Here is a 19,945-nt window from a genome sequence, read left to right as displayed (position 1 = left end):
AAAGAATTGTATTAAAAAAAAGTAACTAGCCACACTAATCACACAGGACAACTAGTCCCGTATTTTTCAAAAAACTGCATTTTGCAAAATCGATCAATTTTCAGCTAGACTTACTGATGTGGCTGAAATATGATCGATTTTTCTAATTAAGTTTCAGAATTGGTCCTAAAAAATTTCTCCTTTATTGACTAGTTTACTAATAACGAAAAACGAAATAGTTTCATGGGCCATTAATATGGCATATTTGCGCACTAAAACTAAATAATATGCAAATGCGTTTCAGAGGAAGTCTGAGGTTGGCAATGGATAGCAGTAGACTTGTTTATCTTATAACTTTTTAGGTAAGGTTTAACTCGGTTACCCTAGCTTTTAGGCTAAAGCAATATTTTTATGCCAGCCTGTTTGAAAAGCAATGGTAAGGATGAATAGATTTTTGACCTGTTAAAAGAACTGCTAGGGTAATTTTTGACCTGTTAAAAGAACTGCTAGGGTAAGTAGACGAGTTTATACTACACCTGAAAATTAATAGCAGTATATTACAATTTATGCATATTGAACTGGTGCACTTAAGGTCCAATTGCCTATCGGCAGCACATATTAATACCTATTACCTCTAGAGAGTCACAAACATTTTAACCTTTCACAACTAAGGCTAAGGGTTTGAAAGTGTTATGATCCTCTAATTTAGTTGCTTCTGGATATGTTAAAACTTTACGAAGTTTTAAGGAGCGTACAAAAGAGATGGTAAGATTTTATTTGGAAAGATATCAAGACTAGGTGAATATAGTATATAGCATGTAGTATCATCTACATAAAAAATAAGCATTTGTTAAGGTAAAAAATAGGATACAGGGATACTAAAAGATAAGTTGTTGCTCACTGACTTTGTTTTTCCTTTTACAGATTATACTTAGAGTTAATCAACAATGAGCAAGGATGAAGGATCAATCAAATATGTATAATTAGATATGTATATTCATAATTCATTCATTAAATATGTATATTCATTTGTGTAATAATTCATTTGTGTAATAATTTATTGACTAACAAAATTATTGACTAACAAATTGGAAAATATATTCATATGTTATGAAATTAAAACTGTAATTGAAACTGAAATTAAAATTAAAATTGAAATTAAAAAAACAAAATACCAAATGAAGTGATCCTCAGTTGCTCACCAATCAACACCAATCAACAGTAGCACAAACAGTCAAACTGCATTAAAAAAAAGACCAGTCTTAAAAAAAAAGGTTAAAAGAGAGAGAGAGATTGAGAGAGAGACAGAGAGAGAGAGAGGATGACGAAGATAAGACAGAGAGAGAGGGACGGATGCTGTTGAGAGAGAGACAGCGAAAGAGGGGGAAAAAAGATCAGTCTTAAAAAAAAAGGTTAAAAGAAAGAGAGAGAGAGATTGAGAGAGAGACAGAGAGAGAGAGAGGATGACGGAGATAAGACAGAGAGAGGGACGGAAGCTGTTGAGAGAGAGACAGCGAAAGAGGGGGACGGAAATAAGACAGAGAGAGGGACGGAGGAGATCGACGACGAACCTAGCAGCGACGACGAACCTAGCAGCGACGACGACGACGACGAAGAAGACGAGCTTTGGGTGGAGGAGATCGACGACGACGACCTTCGGGTGGAGGAGATCGACGAGGAGAAGCTTCGGGTGGAGGAGATCGACGACGAGAAGCTTCGGGTGGAGGAGATGATCGACGACGACGGCCTTCGGGTGGAAGAGATCGACGACGAGAGACGGCAGAAGCTTGCGATCGCTGGAGGCGGCGGCGTCTCGAGTGAGGTGAGCGAAGTGAAATTAGGGTTTTTGGGTTTGGGTTTTGGTTACGGGTTATGTATTGCTTTTTTTTTCGTATCCCAGCCGTGTCCCCTCCCAGTTGACCGTATCCCCTCCCCATTGACCCGTTGACCACGTATCGGACACTGTTTGACCGTGTCCGACACGTGTCTTGCACGTGTCGGGCACGAATCCGTGTCTGATTCGTGTCAGACACGGATTCGTGGTCATTGGGGGAGTATCCGTGCTTCATAGATCTACACTACCAGTTATAGGGCAAGGGTAAGCTACTGGTATGTAGAGTAAGAGTGTAAGACCATTAGTCATTTCCACCAATGAAAGAGAAATGTGTCTTAAGTAAAACATTCACATAAAAGAAGTCGTGCAATCCAATGTTAAAAGATTATCAACATTTTTCCATAGTTCAACTGTAAGGTCTAAAAAATTCACTTTGAAAAGCTTATGCTATTACACATGGCCTATAGTTTAGCTGTAAGAAAGTCTAAAAAATTCACCTTGAAAATCTTATGCTATTACACATGGTCTCAGGTCTCAGAAAAAAATGTCAGGTTATAAGCAAAGGTACAAAGAAATACAAAGAACATAAATGGTCCATGCAACAGCAACAGAAAAGTCAAATCCAGTATCTTAGCATCAGTTCATATGGATATTTAATGATAAAACAAAGCAATAAGAGATATGACAAAAAAATTATTTCTGAAACATGCCTGAATGTCCCTGATTAGCAGCAGTGTTGCAAGGGACCTTGAATCAGCTTGAATTGTTTCTGAAACATGCCTGAATGTCCCTGATTAGCAGCAGTGTTGCAAGGGACCTTGAATCAGCTTGAATTGCAGAATCTTCAACAGATTCATCAGCCAAAATCAAGATCTGCACATAATTTAAAAGGAAAATACAAGGATCAAACCATGCACCCTTCCCAATTCATGTGCAAGTCTAGATAATATGTCCAATAGTAGAATCTGTTGCTATTGCGTTGCAAACTCATAATCAGTTAGATTACCAAAATAAAAGAACTATTCCTCCAGTTAACTTACAGAATCAAATGATTCTAGAGGTAAACTCTCAAGGTGCCGACGGATGACAGCGTTTCCTTCACGATTGACAAGAGTTATGTTTTCTAATCTGCTGAAGTCAAGGCCACCATCAACTAGCTTTCTTTCCCTCTCATTCTCAGGCACATCGTTGAACATCCATAGTTCTGAATCAGGTGCCAAAAAGGCATCTAGCACCTAAAAAAAAGAGGTATTTTCATAATTTACCTTCAAAGCAAGACCCAAAACTGCACTTTACGCAGCTTATGCATTTGTAGGAATTGTTTCTCTACAGCTTCAGAAATTAAATGATTACAAATATAGCAATACACAAAAAAGTAAGCAAAAGCTAATAGCATATATGAATTCAGTCCAGCCATTTGCCCCTCAAGATAGCAAGTGGCATGACCTACTCAACTTTCACTTCATAAATTTGTGCTTGTGTATGTCTCTTGTTGGTTAGAGTGACTTTGATGTTTGGTGATTTCAATTTTGCAAGAAAAAATTCACCAACAAGGTATTTCTTTAGAGTAATAAAATCATCTAGGTAGAAAATAATGGCAGGAAGAATCTACTAAAGGAAGAATTTCAAAACAAGAAGTTACTAATTTTTTCAAGCAAACAACTCATTGACTGCCATATTGTATACGTTTTAGACAACATACCTAACGATTTGAATCTGGAAATGTGAAATATAACACATAACACAAGGTTATGCAAGTAAGTAGAGAACTGTAGTGAATACCAGTTGTAAATTATAAAAGTGACAATATTTTCTCTAAAGATATTCCATATTAGTCAATATGCACGACCAATATGATATAAGTCAGCCATGCATATGCAACCTAGTTTTGAATCAAATAGGTATTGAAAGAAATTAAAAGAAAATTAATACAAGTGGAAGACCCCGTTTCATGTGGCTGCGGGGATCACTACTTGAACAATGTTTAATTGATAAAAAAAAAATATTTTTCGGACTAAAATTTTATGTTGTCAGTCACATAAATATATCAACCCATAGAGCTGAAATTTAAAATAAAATTGCTAATGGAATCTTATATTTCAGAATATTTGTCGATTTAGCAGATAAATCGACAAATATTCTGAACATCCATTAACGAAATAAGAAACAATAAACTTGAACAGACTAGATATCTGAAATCGATGCAACCTTTAAAAAAAGTTTCCTTGGAAGTTAATAATGACAATTAACATAGTACTTCATGAACATCCATTCAAGGAGACCAGTGGATTCATAGCAAGAGTGATGCAATTATTGAATTGAGATTATAATCAATATTTAAATATAATGGCATGGAGAACAATTGTTCTTCCAACTCCATGACTAACAATCCCTATTAAGAATGATTTGCTGCTACGGTTAAAAAAATGCTTCTTGTCTGCCATTGCAACTGTAAGTTTTCCTTGGTGTGGAGTGACTAAGTTCCCAGGCAGTCTCCGAAGCATCTGTGGCCAAAGCAGTAATATAAAGTATGATGCACTTAAGTCTTCATCGGGTTACCATGATAATATTTTCCATATCTCGGCGCCAACCACAGAGGAGTATTCTTTCATGGGACTTGGGAACAATAAAATCTTTAGGTAGATATCCTCCACAGACCTGCAGAATCGATACAAGAGTATTAGGGGCTTCAAAAGACAGCTTACCACTATCATATCATCTATATCCCGTCGCCATCCACATAGTAGAATCTTCTGGGACTTTCTTGCAGGCCGGAATATGTCTATGTAAACAGCTTCATTAACCTGAATAATAAAATTGTTTACCTTTGTAAGTTCTAGTTAAGGTACACTTTGCGCGTAGTTATAGTCTGTAGGGCTCTGACCTATATTTGCAAGTTTAGAAATACCATGAATGGACAACACTAATTGTGATTGTCATTTTTTTTTCTGGACAGATGGTAATAATATAGGGTATAGTTTCTTCTTACATTTGTACGGGACATCCTTCTATGTGCCTAATCTTGGAGTTTGCTTTGAGTCTTTGAAACAGGAGGCCACTTAACATTAAAGGTACACAACTAACAGATAACTTCATATTGCTTGCCAGCATCTCTGACACGGAGCTCAATGTCTAAGTAGTCACAAGCAAAAACCATCCAATGGTAAGTGAAGTGTACACATACCATTTTGGGTTAGGTTACTTCATAGAGATATAAGCTTGACCTCTGTGCCACATATAGGTTTCACTTGAATGAAATCCACAAAGTAATAAAATATAAACAGGATTAAATCGAACTAAGTTTCAAGTATAGGTATGAAACTTTTGAAAGTATATATGAACATATAAATTCGATTGAAGGTATATGAATCATTGGTACTTATCGATATAGAAAGACAGCAATACTTTATCACAAACAACATATAAGTAAACCATGCATGAATCATGAGACCCGCTGGCATAAGATACTAATCCTCACCTAGTGGTGATTTAGTAATTCAAGTCCTCTACAATGACTCCAGTTGATCAATCAAAACAGAATGGGCATAAGCAAAAACCACAAGACTAATGCAGAGTAGTGACCCAGATAGATAATACTTCTATTTATACAGCTGTAAGATCAACTCAAGTTAACAATTTACAAAATAGAAAACAAGAATTTTTATGTGAATGGCAGCGCTTGACAGTTTGTTGGGAAAGTTGAGATGAAACTATAGACTATAGTTCACTGGAGGCATTGAGCTGGAAATGAACACCCAAAAGGAGATTCGAAACTCCAACGACACATCAGCTATAGTGCTTAAAAGCATAAAACTAAAGCTATTGCAACGACACACTACCTTTGAACAGATGACACTTGTAGGTCTCGGTGAGTTATGAATTCCATTACAAAAATGTTATTTAGCTGATATCGAGCTACAATTTGGTTGAGAAATTGTGAACTTCCAAGTGTTTAAACAAACATCAAAGCCCAATATGCCTGCTTGAGTATCAAGTTGTTATCTGACCAACTTGTTAACACTGTACAAGAAGGGAATGTCTTCTACCTGAATTCCACCGTAATCAGCTTTAGGAGGAGATGACCATCCAAGAAAAGAATAATGTCCTTTCAAAATCACAAATCCATAAAAGACCTCATGTATATCATCTGTGTTGATCACACTCTTAACAATGATGTCTGAAACTTTTTTCCATGATAATTTCTAGTCATTTTTGCTTCAAACTTGCCCATCTATACTATATACTAAATTAAGGCCCAAGATTGCAACTTGGCAACTTCTTAGAATTTTGCCTTTTCTTTTTTTAAATATAATGTTTATTATTACTAATAAATATAATTCCAAGAGTCTAGTAAACCTCCCTATCAACATTTATTACTACATGACCTTTTAACTGGTCACTCATAAAGTGTAACCTCCTAGCATCTCCATTACTCTAATCTATATATTAAGTTTAATTTCATGACATACTATATATGTTACAATTTTAAAATCTATTATCTATTCCAAAATCATACTGGTTCTTTCGTCGACTGTAATTCAATTTCAATGATAATGAAAAAGTTGGTAATACTATCCTTTAAACCTATTTTTCGTTTTTATTTTTTATCAAATTGTTATAGTTTTTATTTGAGTCATATTGATTTATTTTGCAAAAGCTACTATGAAGGTGTGTTACCGCTCAAGGAAGTTGAAGGTTTAACCATGTATATCATGGGAAAAGCGTCTTACAGGTTTGTGCTCTTTTTGTCATGTGATAATATTAATTTGACATGTGATAATATTAGAAGTTGTCATGTGATAATATTAATTTGATTTCAAACTTTTGTCTATTAACCATGTTATTTTAATTTTATTCTTTTTTGGTGCTATAAACTTCAGAAATTGGTCTATAACCATGACATGCTTATCTTTAATTTTATTATAAGGGTTTTTCCCCCCATGTGTTTCTATTCTTTATATTTTCTCTGTTTTCAGTTTTAATGGCACTAGTTACTCATTATACAACTATTTTTCTTCTCCCTTTCTTTTGTATTCACTTTTTTAATTTTTGGAAATAGCTAATTTTCATATTAATAAAGAAATTATCTCTTCTATATACTACTACATATAGAAATTCTTTAATTTTAGGAAATAGCTAATTTCATATTAATAAAGACATTCCCTCTTCCAATATAAAACAAAATACTCTTACCTAATAATAGAAATAATATCATACATATCGCATCTAAGAATCTAGGTTCTAAAAATATTATAATGTTATCATAATGGGTTTGTTAAGTATTATTTCAATAATACATACTTATAATATAAACCTTAAGAGGAAAAATAAAAAAATAATTTGAAAAAAAATATAATATTGCAATATAATAGATATAATATTATTTTAATGAGTCTCGTGCATTGCATAGGGGAAGCAAAGGGGAATAACGACATCAAAGTTAATATGAGTGCATAATAATTTTTTTTCTGAAATAAATATTTTTATTTCTTTAAAATAAACAAGCTAAATGATATCATTTATCCACTTTGTAACATGGTATTTTGGGTTGGGGAATTTATTCAATGAAAACAAATCTATGTGTTGATAATATTACTCTCAAATTTTATAAATGTATTCAAGTTCACAAATTCCTATATAATATTAAAAGTTTTAGCGTACTAGCTAAAAAACAATTTTCTGAGATACAAATTCACAACAAAATAATTGGTGGCATGCACCATTCTTTAGCAAATAGTCATTCATAATCTATTTTAACATTTTGATGAATGATGTACTAGAAAAAAATATACCCACAATACCGCGCGGGTATGACACTAGTGGTCAGAACTATTATGAAGATATGAGCATTGCTAACTAAGAATCTAACAGATTATCAAGCTTTTTCATAAGAACCATTCATCATCTTTGATGCTCTATATACTCAAAAACACAGGCAAACATCATAAAACATGAATACATATACACAACTATGACAACTCTTAAAAGTGTGTAGTTCAGCCTTGCCCTCTATTTTTAATCTTTTAATATGTTTGGAGTTCCTTTTAGATTAATAAAATATAATCAAGATGTTGAAACATTGAGAACTTCTACATCCATTCTGTTCAATTCTCTATTCAATACATATCAACATATATAATTGTCATAAAAAGTGCTAAGTGCTCATCTTTTCTCTCAATCAAGCCAATCACTGAAGAAAAGTATACTTACAAATACAGCTATTATGTTGTTTCAAACAAATAATATCAGATAATATAATTAAGCTAGAGCTTTAAGTCTTATTGAAATGTACAATCTAAATCAAAAGAAACATATGCAGTCAATCAATTTTCTTATGTCAATTTTTTTACTAAAATATAAATTAGAATTTCAGTATGCTAAAAGAAAATTTATCAAACCCATAATCTAAATTTAAGCAAACTTTAGATTTTAAAAAAAAAAGTAGTCAATTAGAGAGCCTTCCAAAATGATGGTACATTAACATGAAAAACATACTGCTCTTTCTTAACACTGATGTCCTTTTAACTCTATTTTTCGGTGATGTGAAAAAAGGGAAGGAAAAAACACACATGTCTAGATGTGTATTTCTTTGTACGTAAAGCTGTAAGTACAAACATGTATGTGTGTGTACTTCAAAGAACAATTTAAGGTAGTGTTCCTTTCAGCAAATATACCTGATAATAAATTTTCATCAAGCAATTCAAATTTGGGGACATATTTCAAGGGACAGCTTGAAACAAACAAGAATAGGCCAACGTTATACAGTTTCAAATTTGGGCGTCGATGGACCAGTTGATAAGTTGATACCTGATGAACCAGGGCGTGTTTTAGGATTCTAGGCTCATATGATACACGAGTCCTACCTGGGCCAGATAAACATATCTGGACATTCCTTGAGTACGGCTAAGGATGAAAAGACACGACCATTTTCAAGCCTAAGGTTTTATTATGCTACAGAATGGCTTTGTACATGTTATCGTCAAGTTAAGTCTTACGGTATACTCCCAAAAGTCTTAAACCAGTTTGTTAACAATCGTAAGACTGTTCTTGAAACAAACAAGAATAGGCCAATGTTATACAGTTTCAAATTTGGGCGTCGATGGACCAGTTGATAACTTGATACCTGATGTACCAGGGCGTGTTTTAGGATTCTAGGCTCATATGATACACAAGTCCTACCTGGGCCAGATAAACATATCTGGACTATTCCTTGAGTACGGCTAAGGATGAAAAGACACGGCCATTTGCAAGCCTAAGGTTTTATTATGCTACAGAATGGCTGTGTACATGTTATCGTCAAGTTAAGTCTTACGGTATACTCCCAAAAGTCTTAAACCAGTTTGTTAACAATCGTAATCCTGACTTCTGAAACCAATACAAAGTTTTTCATGTAATTTAATTAGCCCTGAAATTAACATTTTTCTGCAAAAGCAGTTGTAATGAATTTTCTGATTTAAAAAAAAAATTCTATGGTTCATAACCTCATAACCTCATTGATTTCAGATTCTCTCCCGAACATGGGTAGACCATAGCTTTTTTATTATTTTCTTTTGAAGAAGCAAAAATTGTAATTTCAAAGAACTCGGAGGAATCGTACACAAGACGCACAATTATCTAATATCTTTTGTATAAAACTATAAATATATCTCATTAGCTATTGTTTCATGTTTCAAATTATTTTCCTAAGATGCATTGCTCATGCTTGGTATGCTAGTCTAATTAAAGGGAAAACTACAGCAGCATAAGAAATCAACTATGTAAATGTCTGAAGTAGAAGAAATTTTCAAAATCGCATCAACGGAATTTTTTTTTAAAGAAATCGATCTCATTCACTTTTAATTATAGAAATCGACCCACTTTGAGTTAATTACGGTACTAATTAGTCGGGGTTGCCAACCTCGACTAATTAGTAGCTTAATTAGCAGCCGCAAACCTTCCCCGCTCCTTAACCCTGTTTGTAATTAGGCTACTAATTAATCGGGGTTGGCAACCCCGACTAATTAGTACCGTAATTAACTCAAAGTGGGATTTCTATAATTAAAAGTGAATGGGATCTATTTCTTTAAAAAAATTCTGTTGAGGCTTTTACTAGGTGATGGTGCGCATACCTAGTCACTAGAAAATGTTATACCAAATTAATAGTGTTGGAGCATAAAGATAACAGCAATTTAAAATCCGCAAATAATTTACTGTGATTTTAATCAGAAGAAAGGGAAAATACCATAGGCAATGTAGTCGGAGCATAAGAATCATCATCCTCTGCTATCACAAGAACTTCATCCCCTTCTTGCAGAACATAGGAATCATCAGGATTTAAAATTATCTTTCCACCGCATGATGCTACCTTTATTCCACAAGGAATTGCATCAGGAAAGCTTATCAGTATATCTTCAAACTGCATTCCCTCCAGTTGAGGCCATCTTTTAATATAAAACTCACAGTTCTCAAAGCCAAGGATATCTTCCCAAATCTGTCAAAACCATTGAAGTACATGGTGAAGAAAACATCGCAATGTACTGACAAGGAATACTTTTCATGAATAAAATAATAAAATTAAACATAAAAAAATGAAACAAGCTTAAAAAAATATCAGGTTGTTCTAAATATAACTGCCCTTGGTCTAGTGGTAAGTCACTACACTTATGGGCATAATCAGGTGCCATCTGAATATACGACGAAATGCCAAAAGCTGTGCAGGCAACTGCAACTCTTGAGGGCAAAGCGGAAGCAAAGAAAAAAAATCAACCACCACCTAGATAAAATGTATTTTTAGTGAGATACCCAAAAACCAGCAAATTCCACCACACAGTGATGAGATGAGAGAACAGGATTCAGATGGATTCTTCCTGACCCCCATACCTCTATGTTGTACTTGGTAGAAGAAGTAAAGGCCAAAACTGAGAATTTAGATGACAAACTGTAGTTAGTTAGCATATGTCCAGCAGAGAGCTGGTTTGGTTAGCTGAATTCCAACAGCTTTCTATTGAAAGAGTTCATACTACAAGACTCAAGTCAACCAAATTAACTGAGGGAGCTCAGCTCTCTGTAACGTATGAACTCAGACAGCTAAATTAACTCTTAAGGCCTTATTCATGTTTTAATAAAAATACAACAAATATGTTTGACTTGGGGGCTTTTGTAGGTTAGTTCAGATGGAGGTTTTTAATTAATGCAGTCCCACTAAACAAATGAGTCTTTAGCGGAGAATTTAACGCCAGAATTTATGAGACAGACAGAACTTAAATTGTACCCATAAATTACAATCTGAGAAATTATTGCAACATAAAAGATTAAGGATGTGGAGATTTGTCCACTCTGCCACCAAAATTTGCCATTACCCTTTCTGCAAATCCGCAATTAATTATTCTACAAATGTTTTATACATCAAATGTCATGTACATTAGAGGGATAAGGGTCTCCTCTCTAAGTTGATTAAAATACAGTCATTTGAAGTTTCCAGAAGAGGTTGAGCTCAAGCCAAAAACTTCATCGGAAGCTACCATACTGGCTGGAAAGACGGGTCAATGTTTTCTTTAACAAGAAGACATCTATGTGCTGCATTGCTTGGTTAATCTGTTCATCATCTACTGGCCCAAGTTATTGAACACAGCTTCAAAGGCTTTACTTTTTTTCGTTCTTTACTTTTTTTTCTTTCTTTTTTTTCTTTTCGGGAACAAGGATATATAATTTCAAACAATCAGCTAGAATGAGTATTCTGATCAAATTTTCACCTTCGAACCTGTTAGGTAGAATATGAAATAAATATAGTACTATACATTAATATTATTCCAAGGGATGCACAGTACACTTTCAATGAGAATACTCAACCCGAAAAGAAAAGATAACATCAAATTGTTTGTAAAGGACTGCAATGAAATTCAGCACAAACCCGACTGACCTGAGCAAGGCCTGGTTGACGAGCACATTGTATCATTAAACGGCCAATCACATCATGAGCAACTACTGTTTCAACAATATCTCCACCAACAAGTTTAACCAAAACTTCATTATCTAGATCACTCAGTTCCACCACTATGTGTCCTCTTAGACCTTCTTTAACTCCATTTAAGCTTAAAACAGTTCTTAATGCTCTTGCATCGCTCTGAATAAATTGGGCAAAAGCAATCAGTAACCTGATGGCATAGGATAACTTTGAGATCTGCTACATAATTACCAGGTCAGCATTTCCATCTTCAGCAAGGACAACCACAGCACGAGCCGTTGAAACAGAAACCTGTTAGACACAGATAGCCGATCACATAATAGAATAAATGTACAATCATACACTGAAAATAGATGTTAGAAAGCACTAGGAGATGTTATACAATGTATAGCATAACATTCAGGAACTTTACCAAAACAGCATAAATAAAACCAACCTTTTTCAAATCAGCAAGAATAAGAGGACTTCCGCTTCTGCATATGACAGATGTTCCCTTGAAATCAAACTCCATTTTAGCAATATCAAGCTCCATCTCCTCCTTGTCTCTTTCCGCCATCACAACTACAATACTACCACCCAAACTCTCATTGGCAATTGCAAGCTGATTCAACAAAGATCCCTGAATTCCCAAAAAATATTGAATGTTAATTCAACAAAAAGGAAAAACTTCAGAACTTTGCTCAATACATAAAGTGAAACTTCTCCGGGAGAATGAGAAAAAGACTGATGTTTATGACAGCTTATGTGCATTCTCCATAAACTTTTATAAAACAAAGGAGAATGAGAAAAAGACTGATGTTTATGACAGCTTATGTGCATTCTCCATAAACTTTTATAAAACAAATAAACTTATAAAGCAAACTAATCAAAGTGAGATAGAAATGCCTAAATATTATGTGTTTAACTGTATGAGATGAATGCAACCACAGAATGATCATAAGAATGCTTAATGGCATTTTGTAGAAACTTATCTGGTAACGGGGTATAGGATCAATTGCATCCAAAAGATGTACACCTTTACTCTAGTCCTCAATCTGATGCAGATTCTGGGTCAACATCAAGTATAGTTCAATACAAATCTTTTTAAGCTCAAATGTGATTTGGTTGTTTGAGTCCCAAATGTAGTGACGACTTACTACCAAAGGACATCAGCATCAAGCAGAAATGGAAAAAGGCAAAACTATTGTCGTACTGGATATATAATTATGCTAATTGCGGACACACCCTTTTGTACTATGGTGGCGAATCTCTGAGAGTGTTATTTTATTTGCCCGCAATTTAGAGGAAATTTTAGTCTTTTCCAGCTAACCAGATGGGGAAAGGTAATATTTTATATCATGTAATTCCTTCGTGACATCTCGACCTAATTTGGGGAATAAGATATCTGGAGTTCAACGGATGTGAGTGACAATAAACTAGCCTAAAGGATATAAGCGACTACACCCTCATATAATCAAGGTTGTGGAAATCAAAAAGCGGAACATAGAGGTGAGGAGCAGCTCAGGCTTTTGAGGCTTTAGCAGCAAAAAAGCATCAAGTAAAAAAGCGTTCCAATTTAAATATGTATAAATATGGAGGAGAAAGACTGCGAAGAGGAAGTGGCCTCAATAAGAGAAGGTGGAGAAGCTTCGACTGGAGATGGTGATGGTGAGCTTCTACAGGAGATGGTGATAATGAGTTTTGTTGAGAAGCCCAAGAAAAGGTGACGTCGTGATGGTTATGATGAAGGTGGAGCATGCTGGAGAAGAATTTGGAGGCGGATTTGGTGGCGGGAGTTAGTGGAGTTAACCAGAGGCAGTAGATGAGGCGGTTTGGTTAGGAGTTAGAGTTATGGTTTATTTTTACCGTGAATGGTAGAAACGGAGAGGGGAGGCGGAGAAACGGAGGGTTTGAAATGGGTCAAGTTCGGGTTCGGATCAATTCTAATATAATACTGTATTACTCTTTTTCAAAGCGTTGTTAAGCGCTTTCAAACGCTCTTACGAGCTTTCTAACACACTTTCAGTGCCTTTAAACGCTTAACAGCACTCATGAGCTTTCTAACACACTTTCGATCAGAAAGTGCCACGTCCGCTCCCATTGGCCGATTTCAGCGAAAGCATAGCGGTGAGGCACCGCTTCCGCCTTGCGGACCGCATAAACAGCCAAAAGTAGGGCCTTTTTCAGCACTGCGTATAACATAGGGGTCTCACCTGCACTTAAACCTACAATGTTAAGTCTAAGAAGAAAGGAATTTATGATGTCAAACCAAAATATGTTTAAGTTGTCTCTATAAATTGAGAGACAAAGAGAGGGAGAGCACTACAGGGGTTTAGTAATGATTAGAATGTTTTTAGTTTCTTACGTGCATAATCTTACTTTTGAAATTTGGAACCGGTTGAACCATAATTGGTTTCCTCTCACTTCTTAGAACATATATTCCTAAAGTTATCAACTACTATAGTCATCAGACTCATTACATCAAAGACAAAGATTATGTTCTCAGTTTCTCTCTCTTGACTCTATCATGTGATTTATACGAAACAAAGAGATCATGGTGAAACATAGAATCTATTGAATGTAGATGTTGCTGCCAATGTAGAGCTAAATTTTAGAAAAAAAATTTGCTCAAATTTCTAATCTACATCCAACAGATTCTAAGTTTTACCACAATCTCTTTTCGTATTAAATCATATGATAGAGTCAAGAGAAACTAAGAACAACATATTTTTGTATTTGACGTAATGAGTTTAGTTGAAGTTAAAATCGAATGATATTATTAAATGCCAATTTTGTGCTAATTTTTTTTTCAATTATATAAATGTGTAAGCTAAACCTAACATAGGGTGACTGCTCTCTTCCTTTGTTTCTAAAGACAAGAAACACTACCATTCTGTAGTCTACCATATCATTATTAACAGAAGAAGAACCTTTAAATTGAGGAGCATATCATGACATGAAGAACTAAATTCTACTAGTTTGTCTTAAGAAGGTCCTGCTTTTCAATTAAACATTCCCTTTCTCCTTTATTTGCGTGATTTCGAAGTTTGTGTTTGTGGAATCTTAACTGTACTTTATACTTTTGCGTTTAAGCCATTACAATCATTACATGGATCATGTCATAAACTCTCCTCTCTATTGATTGACGTGAAGTTTGAAAATTCTTAAATCTTGGATGTTTGGTTCTCACTTGTTAGACCACATATCCCTCAAATTATGTTTAGATTAAGTAATACAATCATTTCATCATGATAACAAGATCAAGTCCTAAAGTGTTATCTCTCTCAACATTAGTCATGTGATCCAATATCAACCAAAGTTATATAAGTAAAACTTGAAAAAGATGATGAACCTGAATGCACCGCCAGGCCCGCCACAGTAGATCTAAGTATTAGTGAGAAAGTAGCTCTGATTTCTGATCCAACTTTAAAAACTAAATCTTGCAATGCTAACAAATTAAACAAGTGAAAAAAATACTATAATATATAGTCTAGACAAATCACTACAAAAGGAGTATATGATAAACATTGTAATGATTAAAAAAATTACCAGCTTGTCGCTCCAGCCAAGAATTAGTGTATGATTTTTCTCTACAACTTCACTTTTTCCCTTTCTCAAAGAATCAAACTTCTCTGAGATTGCATCAGAAACAAGCCCTAGCATCATGGCAAATATGAGCATTCCGCCAAAACTTATTGAAACTGAGACGAACTTGGGACCAATACCAACTGAATTTGCATGATTGCCTGAATCAGCAACATAAGTCCAAGATAACCACAACTTGGGACCAATACCAACTGAATTTGCATGATTGCCTGAATCAGCAACATAAGTCCAAGATAACCACAGGCAGTCAGCTAAACTATCATCTGTCACACCAAAGAGGGCCAATCCACCAAGGCATATCAGCAGTAAAGTTGCTAGAAGAAGAGCCAGAGGTTTAGCATATGGATGAACTGATAAAAACAAATCAACTTGATATGCTAGCTGCTTGTTAAGGGAAACTTCTTCAGAATCTGATGAGATCCGCAACCTTGACATGCTATCAATATACTTGAGAATAATGAGAGGAATGGACAAAATAATAAGTGAGAAAACCAGAGAAGAAGTTTTTAGATTTTTGTTTGGGATATGGTTTCTCTCTTCAGAGGCAGTACCAACAATTCCCATGGGATCATATATATTGCATTCATTTAGTCTAACATTGAGCATGGACAGCTGGTCCTGTAGAAAAACAAGGATTTAAAGAAAAGCATGAATATAGCAAAAAAAATCAATGAAAGGAGGGAAGCAGCTATTGTAACTCCTAATATCTGTATTTTTGTGATATTGGAGAAGCACTACATGTCAAGTAAAAAATCGCCTGAGTTAGAAATTCTTCTGAGAGAAACCACCATCACAAGAATATGCATTTAAGATTTTAAGTGCTTAGTAATCTAATAACAAAACAAAGTAGAATGACTATTGAGCCGCAAATAAATAGCAAAAGAAATAGCTTTATCAGAATAAAATCAATTTAGAACACCATAAGTCAACATCAGGTTTCCCTTTGCCTTGGCAGATGGAAACGAATCTCGTCCATAATCTCAAGGAAAAAGAAAATGAACACTTTATACAAGCTGTAAAACCTTTTGGACCTGGATCAACCTTGAAAACGCAATGAATAAAGTTTTAAAGCTCAAACAATTCTTGTACATAACATCAAAAGGAAAACTATGAATCCGTGCCTGACATTAAGGCACAGATTTGCCCCTATTATTTACAAATTCGTATCAAGAGCTTGTAGGATAGTACCAATAATGTTCTACATATCAGATATCAGGCAAGGGCTTAGGCACCTACGAGGGGGTGGTATCAAGTTGCACCACCCTCTAGCAAAGAAGTTAAGTAGTATATATAAGTTTCTGATCCATTAGTGACACCACTATACAGTAAGTAGTGACCCATATGGTTTATTTGTAATGAGCCAAAGTCTTAAATGGCCCAATCCCTAAATTTTATGTGCCAAATAGTTAGCATCATCTTGAAAAGAAACAAAAAAAGTGGGTTGTGGATCCTACTGTTGGCTGGTGTTATTCAAAAGGCTTTCTACTTTATATTTTTTTTGTTAGAATAAGTATCCAATTTTCATTGTAAAGATAGGGTAAATCATTGTTTTTACCTTTACTCAGTAAACTCTTGAATTCAATGATGCTTTTATTATATAGACTATTGATTGATTGTTCGTTTTTATTTGAAGTTGAAGATTTAACTCATGACCTAGTCATGAGGTTTTTTATTATATGACGTCAATTTGTGGTTCAAAGTGAACTTTATTGTGCAATATGAAATTATATTAATAGCACCAATCGAATGAGGCTATAATGCGCCGATTTAAAACATGAAGATATGTGGAGGTCAGTCGTAATTGTATTTAGTTAAATATATGTTCCTAATTATATTGGATATGAGAGAAAATTTTGTTTTTTTGGGTAAAATTTTGTATTATTGTTTTCATATGTATTGTGACGCCACTTTCACGAATTGCTGGCTCCACCCTTGATATCAGGGTCATGTCGAACGGAAATATTCCATACCATATGGCAGATGTCGGGATATATCACAGATATTTAGTGAATATCAAAATGTCATATTGGGTGATGTTTATGTATACCATAGAAGTCCTAAATGAAATCAATAAAAATGTCAAATCATGTGAATAAAATATTTTAGCAGGCAAAGATATTGAGGGCGATACAACTGTAATGAGTCGACTAAGATGAGTCAAGGGAGTCAGAAAGATCTAGAAAGAGGAGCTTACAGGTGGCAACATGCAGAAGAGGGTGAATGGATGGCATACAGAAGCGGATGAAGAGACTCTTAGCTCGAGAAAGATGAGATGAAGAAGGTTATTTGAGGTTTCATTCTCCTATTTCAAGATTTGTATAAAGCGGGTTCAAACCTAAAACCAACCTTCAATAAAAACAATCTTAATATAGAATCTACATGACGCTAGTTCGACCGACCTTTTAGCATGAAATTTTTTACCCAATATATTAGGAAAATTCTAAACTGCCACTCAATCTATTAGGAAAATCACAATTCTCCCAAAAACAATAAATCACATGTAAAATCTTTCTAGTTGCCGGAAGCTCTATAAAACGACATGTCAAACATGTTGACCGATGTTTTAAACAGAATACCACTAATTGCAATCAAAATGTCATATTTCTCAATTAGGTTTAACATCAAAAATATATTACATACTTGTTCTACATGGTAACCACTTTTCTTAATAACCAACTGAAGTAAACAAAATATCAAACTGCAAAAAGAAGAAATAGGTCAGGCTGCAGTCGCTTACCTGTAAATTCCTAAGCTGATTCTGCAAAGAAAAATTTTTATGAAGCAGAGAAGTGAAGCATGTAACAGTGATCTGCGAAAATAATTCAACTCATGAGTAAAATAACAAAAATCTGCAAGCGAAGCAACAAGTCATGCACAAATGTCATAATCCTAGACATAGATATGATATGTCAGTGTGTCACTTTAATGAGATTAAATACATTGAACAATTGCATATTTTAAACAACAGACGCTTTACAAAGAAACAAAAACACAGCATACAATGAGTTAAAAGAAACAAAACATCAAAAAACTGTAAAGAAATTTAATGTACCGGATAAAGAACCATAGACCTCCTGAAATGACATGAAAACACTTGGAGATTGTATATAAAAGAACATGAAGATGTTAAACAATCTAACAAAATGTGACGGGTCCCTGGCTATAACCTAAAACACAAGAAGACACCGGCTACATGGAAGTTCTTTTGCTACTAGACAAATTCACAATTCTTAGCGCTTTGAACAATGAATATTAGCTGTAAATGAACACTTAAGCCTACCATCATCTTCAACTTTATATCAGACAAAGTTTTAGTTAAAGTCCATTAACAAATTGCAACAAAACAAAGCTTTATTCCAGATTTTTGAGTGACATGAATCTGATTCTCCCATTCGGTTCGCTAAGGGCTACAATACCAGTTACCATTAAGCTAAACCACTATCATATATACTACTTAATTGCTCTAGTACTTCTTACACCCCATTAATTTTAATATTACCACTTCTCCTAATCGGTACATTTGGCGGCCTCTGTCGCACAAGCAACATCTACCTTCCTATGAATGCTTCGGGCAAATTGTGAAGACTAAATAAATTAGAAACACCATTTGTCACAAATTAGAGATCTGCCAGTTGGCATCATCATACATAACGCCTTCCAGCAAAAAAATTTGGATGTTACAGTTAGCTAATGTCAAAAGTTTAACTACTAATGACAAATTGGAAATGGTCTTTGATTAAGATCTAAACCATCCCCTCCGCCCATCCCAACAAACACACACACACACAACCCCATGACCATCAATCCTGCCCTAAGAAATGACGATAAGAATGATAACATCATTGAGGAAAAAGTGGAGTTTGCACGCCATAGCCCGTGCATGCTTGCAATTGCGTTAAAGATATCAAATTAAAATTGAACTACCAAGAATAAAAATATACAGTTTAGTTACTTAAAGAGGCAGTTTTGGGTGATACCTTGAGTTTAAACATTGAAATTAGGCTAATAAGATATAGCTTTAGGATGCCGTGATGAAAAGACATCTCTGGAATGCATTGGATTACAAACAAAGGCTGCTAAAGAGAAATTATTAAGTTGTAGGTTCCAGCATAGCTCTATTGCATGGCTGTACCCTAGCCTTCTTTTCAGCCTATTTTAGTGGATAACTGTGATGAGATTTTATGTATTTAATTCATGAGGTTAGTTGGATGCAATAAGACTTGTCTTGATAAGATACCAATTCCATGATTTAGGGATTAAGGAGAGGAGCGATAGGACTGCTCAAAAGTTAGGAATTCTGTAGTTTGACTAATCACAGAATTTTGTTCTTCGTCCTCGGATTTTTTCCCCCTCCGTTGTTCCCGCATTAGCCAATTTGTAAAGATGATATTTTTAGAATAATAACAGTAAAATGTACTTTGATATCACAAGGAGGTCTATTTCACAATTATTCGGGGGAAAACATGTTTAAAAAATGTCCTTTATCACACTAACCAAGCAATGTAAGATAAATCAATATCAAAAAATTCAAAAAAAAAATGGTCATAATAAGAATAAAAAAAACAAGCTACCGACCGCAACGATGACCGCCATCGGCCATCGGA

General features: G+C 34.7%; 1 protein-coding gene across 4 annotated transcripts in view; it reads right to left on the bottom strand.

Annotated features, from left to right (window-relative positions):
* LOC109831786 (probable ion channel CASTOR) overlaps positions 1-19,945 on the bottom strand; it is a 23,224-nt gene extending 3,279 nt beyond the window's left edge. The window contains exons 1-11 of one of the 4 annotated variants that reach the window (XM_020399211.1): positions 19,917-19,945; positions 18,079-18,150; positions 15,551-15,959; positions 15,285-15,481; positions 12,193-12,375; positions 11,988-12,047; positions 11,712-11,915; positions 10,035-10,283; positions 4,519-4,617; positions 2,854-3,048; positions 2,594-2,686 (exon numbers count right to left, since the gene is read on the bottom strand). In XM_020399211.1, coding sequence (XP_020254800.1) covers positions 2,594-2,686; positions 2,854-3,048; positions 4,519-4,617; positions 10,035-10,283; positions 11,712-11,915; positions 11,988-12,047; positions 12,193-12,375; positions 15,285-15,481; positions 15,551-15,959; positions 18,079-18,150; positions 19,917-19,934 — 1,779 coding nt within the window. In that variant the 5' untranslated portion in view covers positions 19,935-19,945. Of the gene's footprint in view, positions 1-2,593; positions 2,687-2,853; positions 3,049-4,372; positions 4,472-4,518; positions 4,618-10,034; positions 10,284-11,711; positions 11,916-11,987; positions 12,048-12,192; positions 12,376-15,284; positions 15,511-15,550; positions 15,960-18,078; positions 18,151-19,916 lie in introns of all 4 variants that reach the window. The other 3 variants (XM_020399209.1, XM_020399210.1, XM_020399208.1) reach the window with 3 other exon arrangements.

The sequence above is a fragment of the Asparagus officinalis genome, chromosome 2 (assembly GCF_001876935.1).
Source record: "Asparagus officinalis chromosome 2, Aspof.V1, whole genome shotgun sequence".
In the NCBI taxonomy this organism is placed as follows: domain Eukaryota; kingdom Viridiplantae; phylum Streptophyta; class Magnoliopsida; order Asparagales; family Asparagaceae; genus Asparagus; species Asparagus officinalis.
Note: the sequence above shows the minus strand (reverse complement) of the source record. Positions and strands in the feature narration are given on the sequence as shown.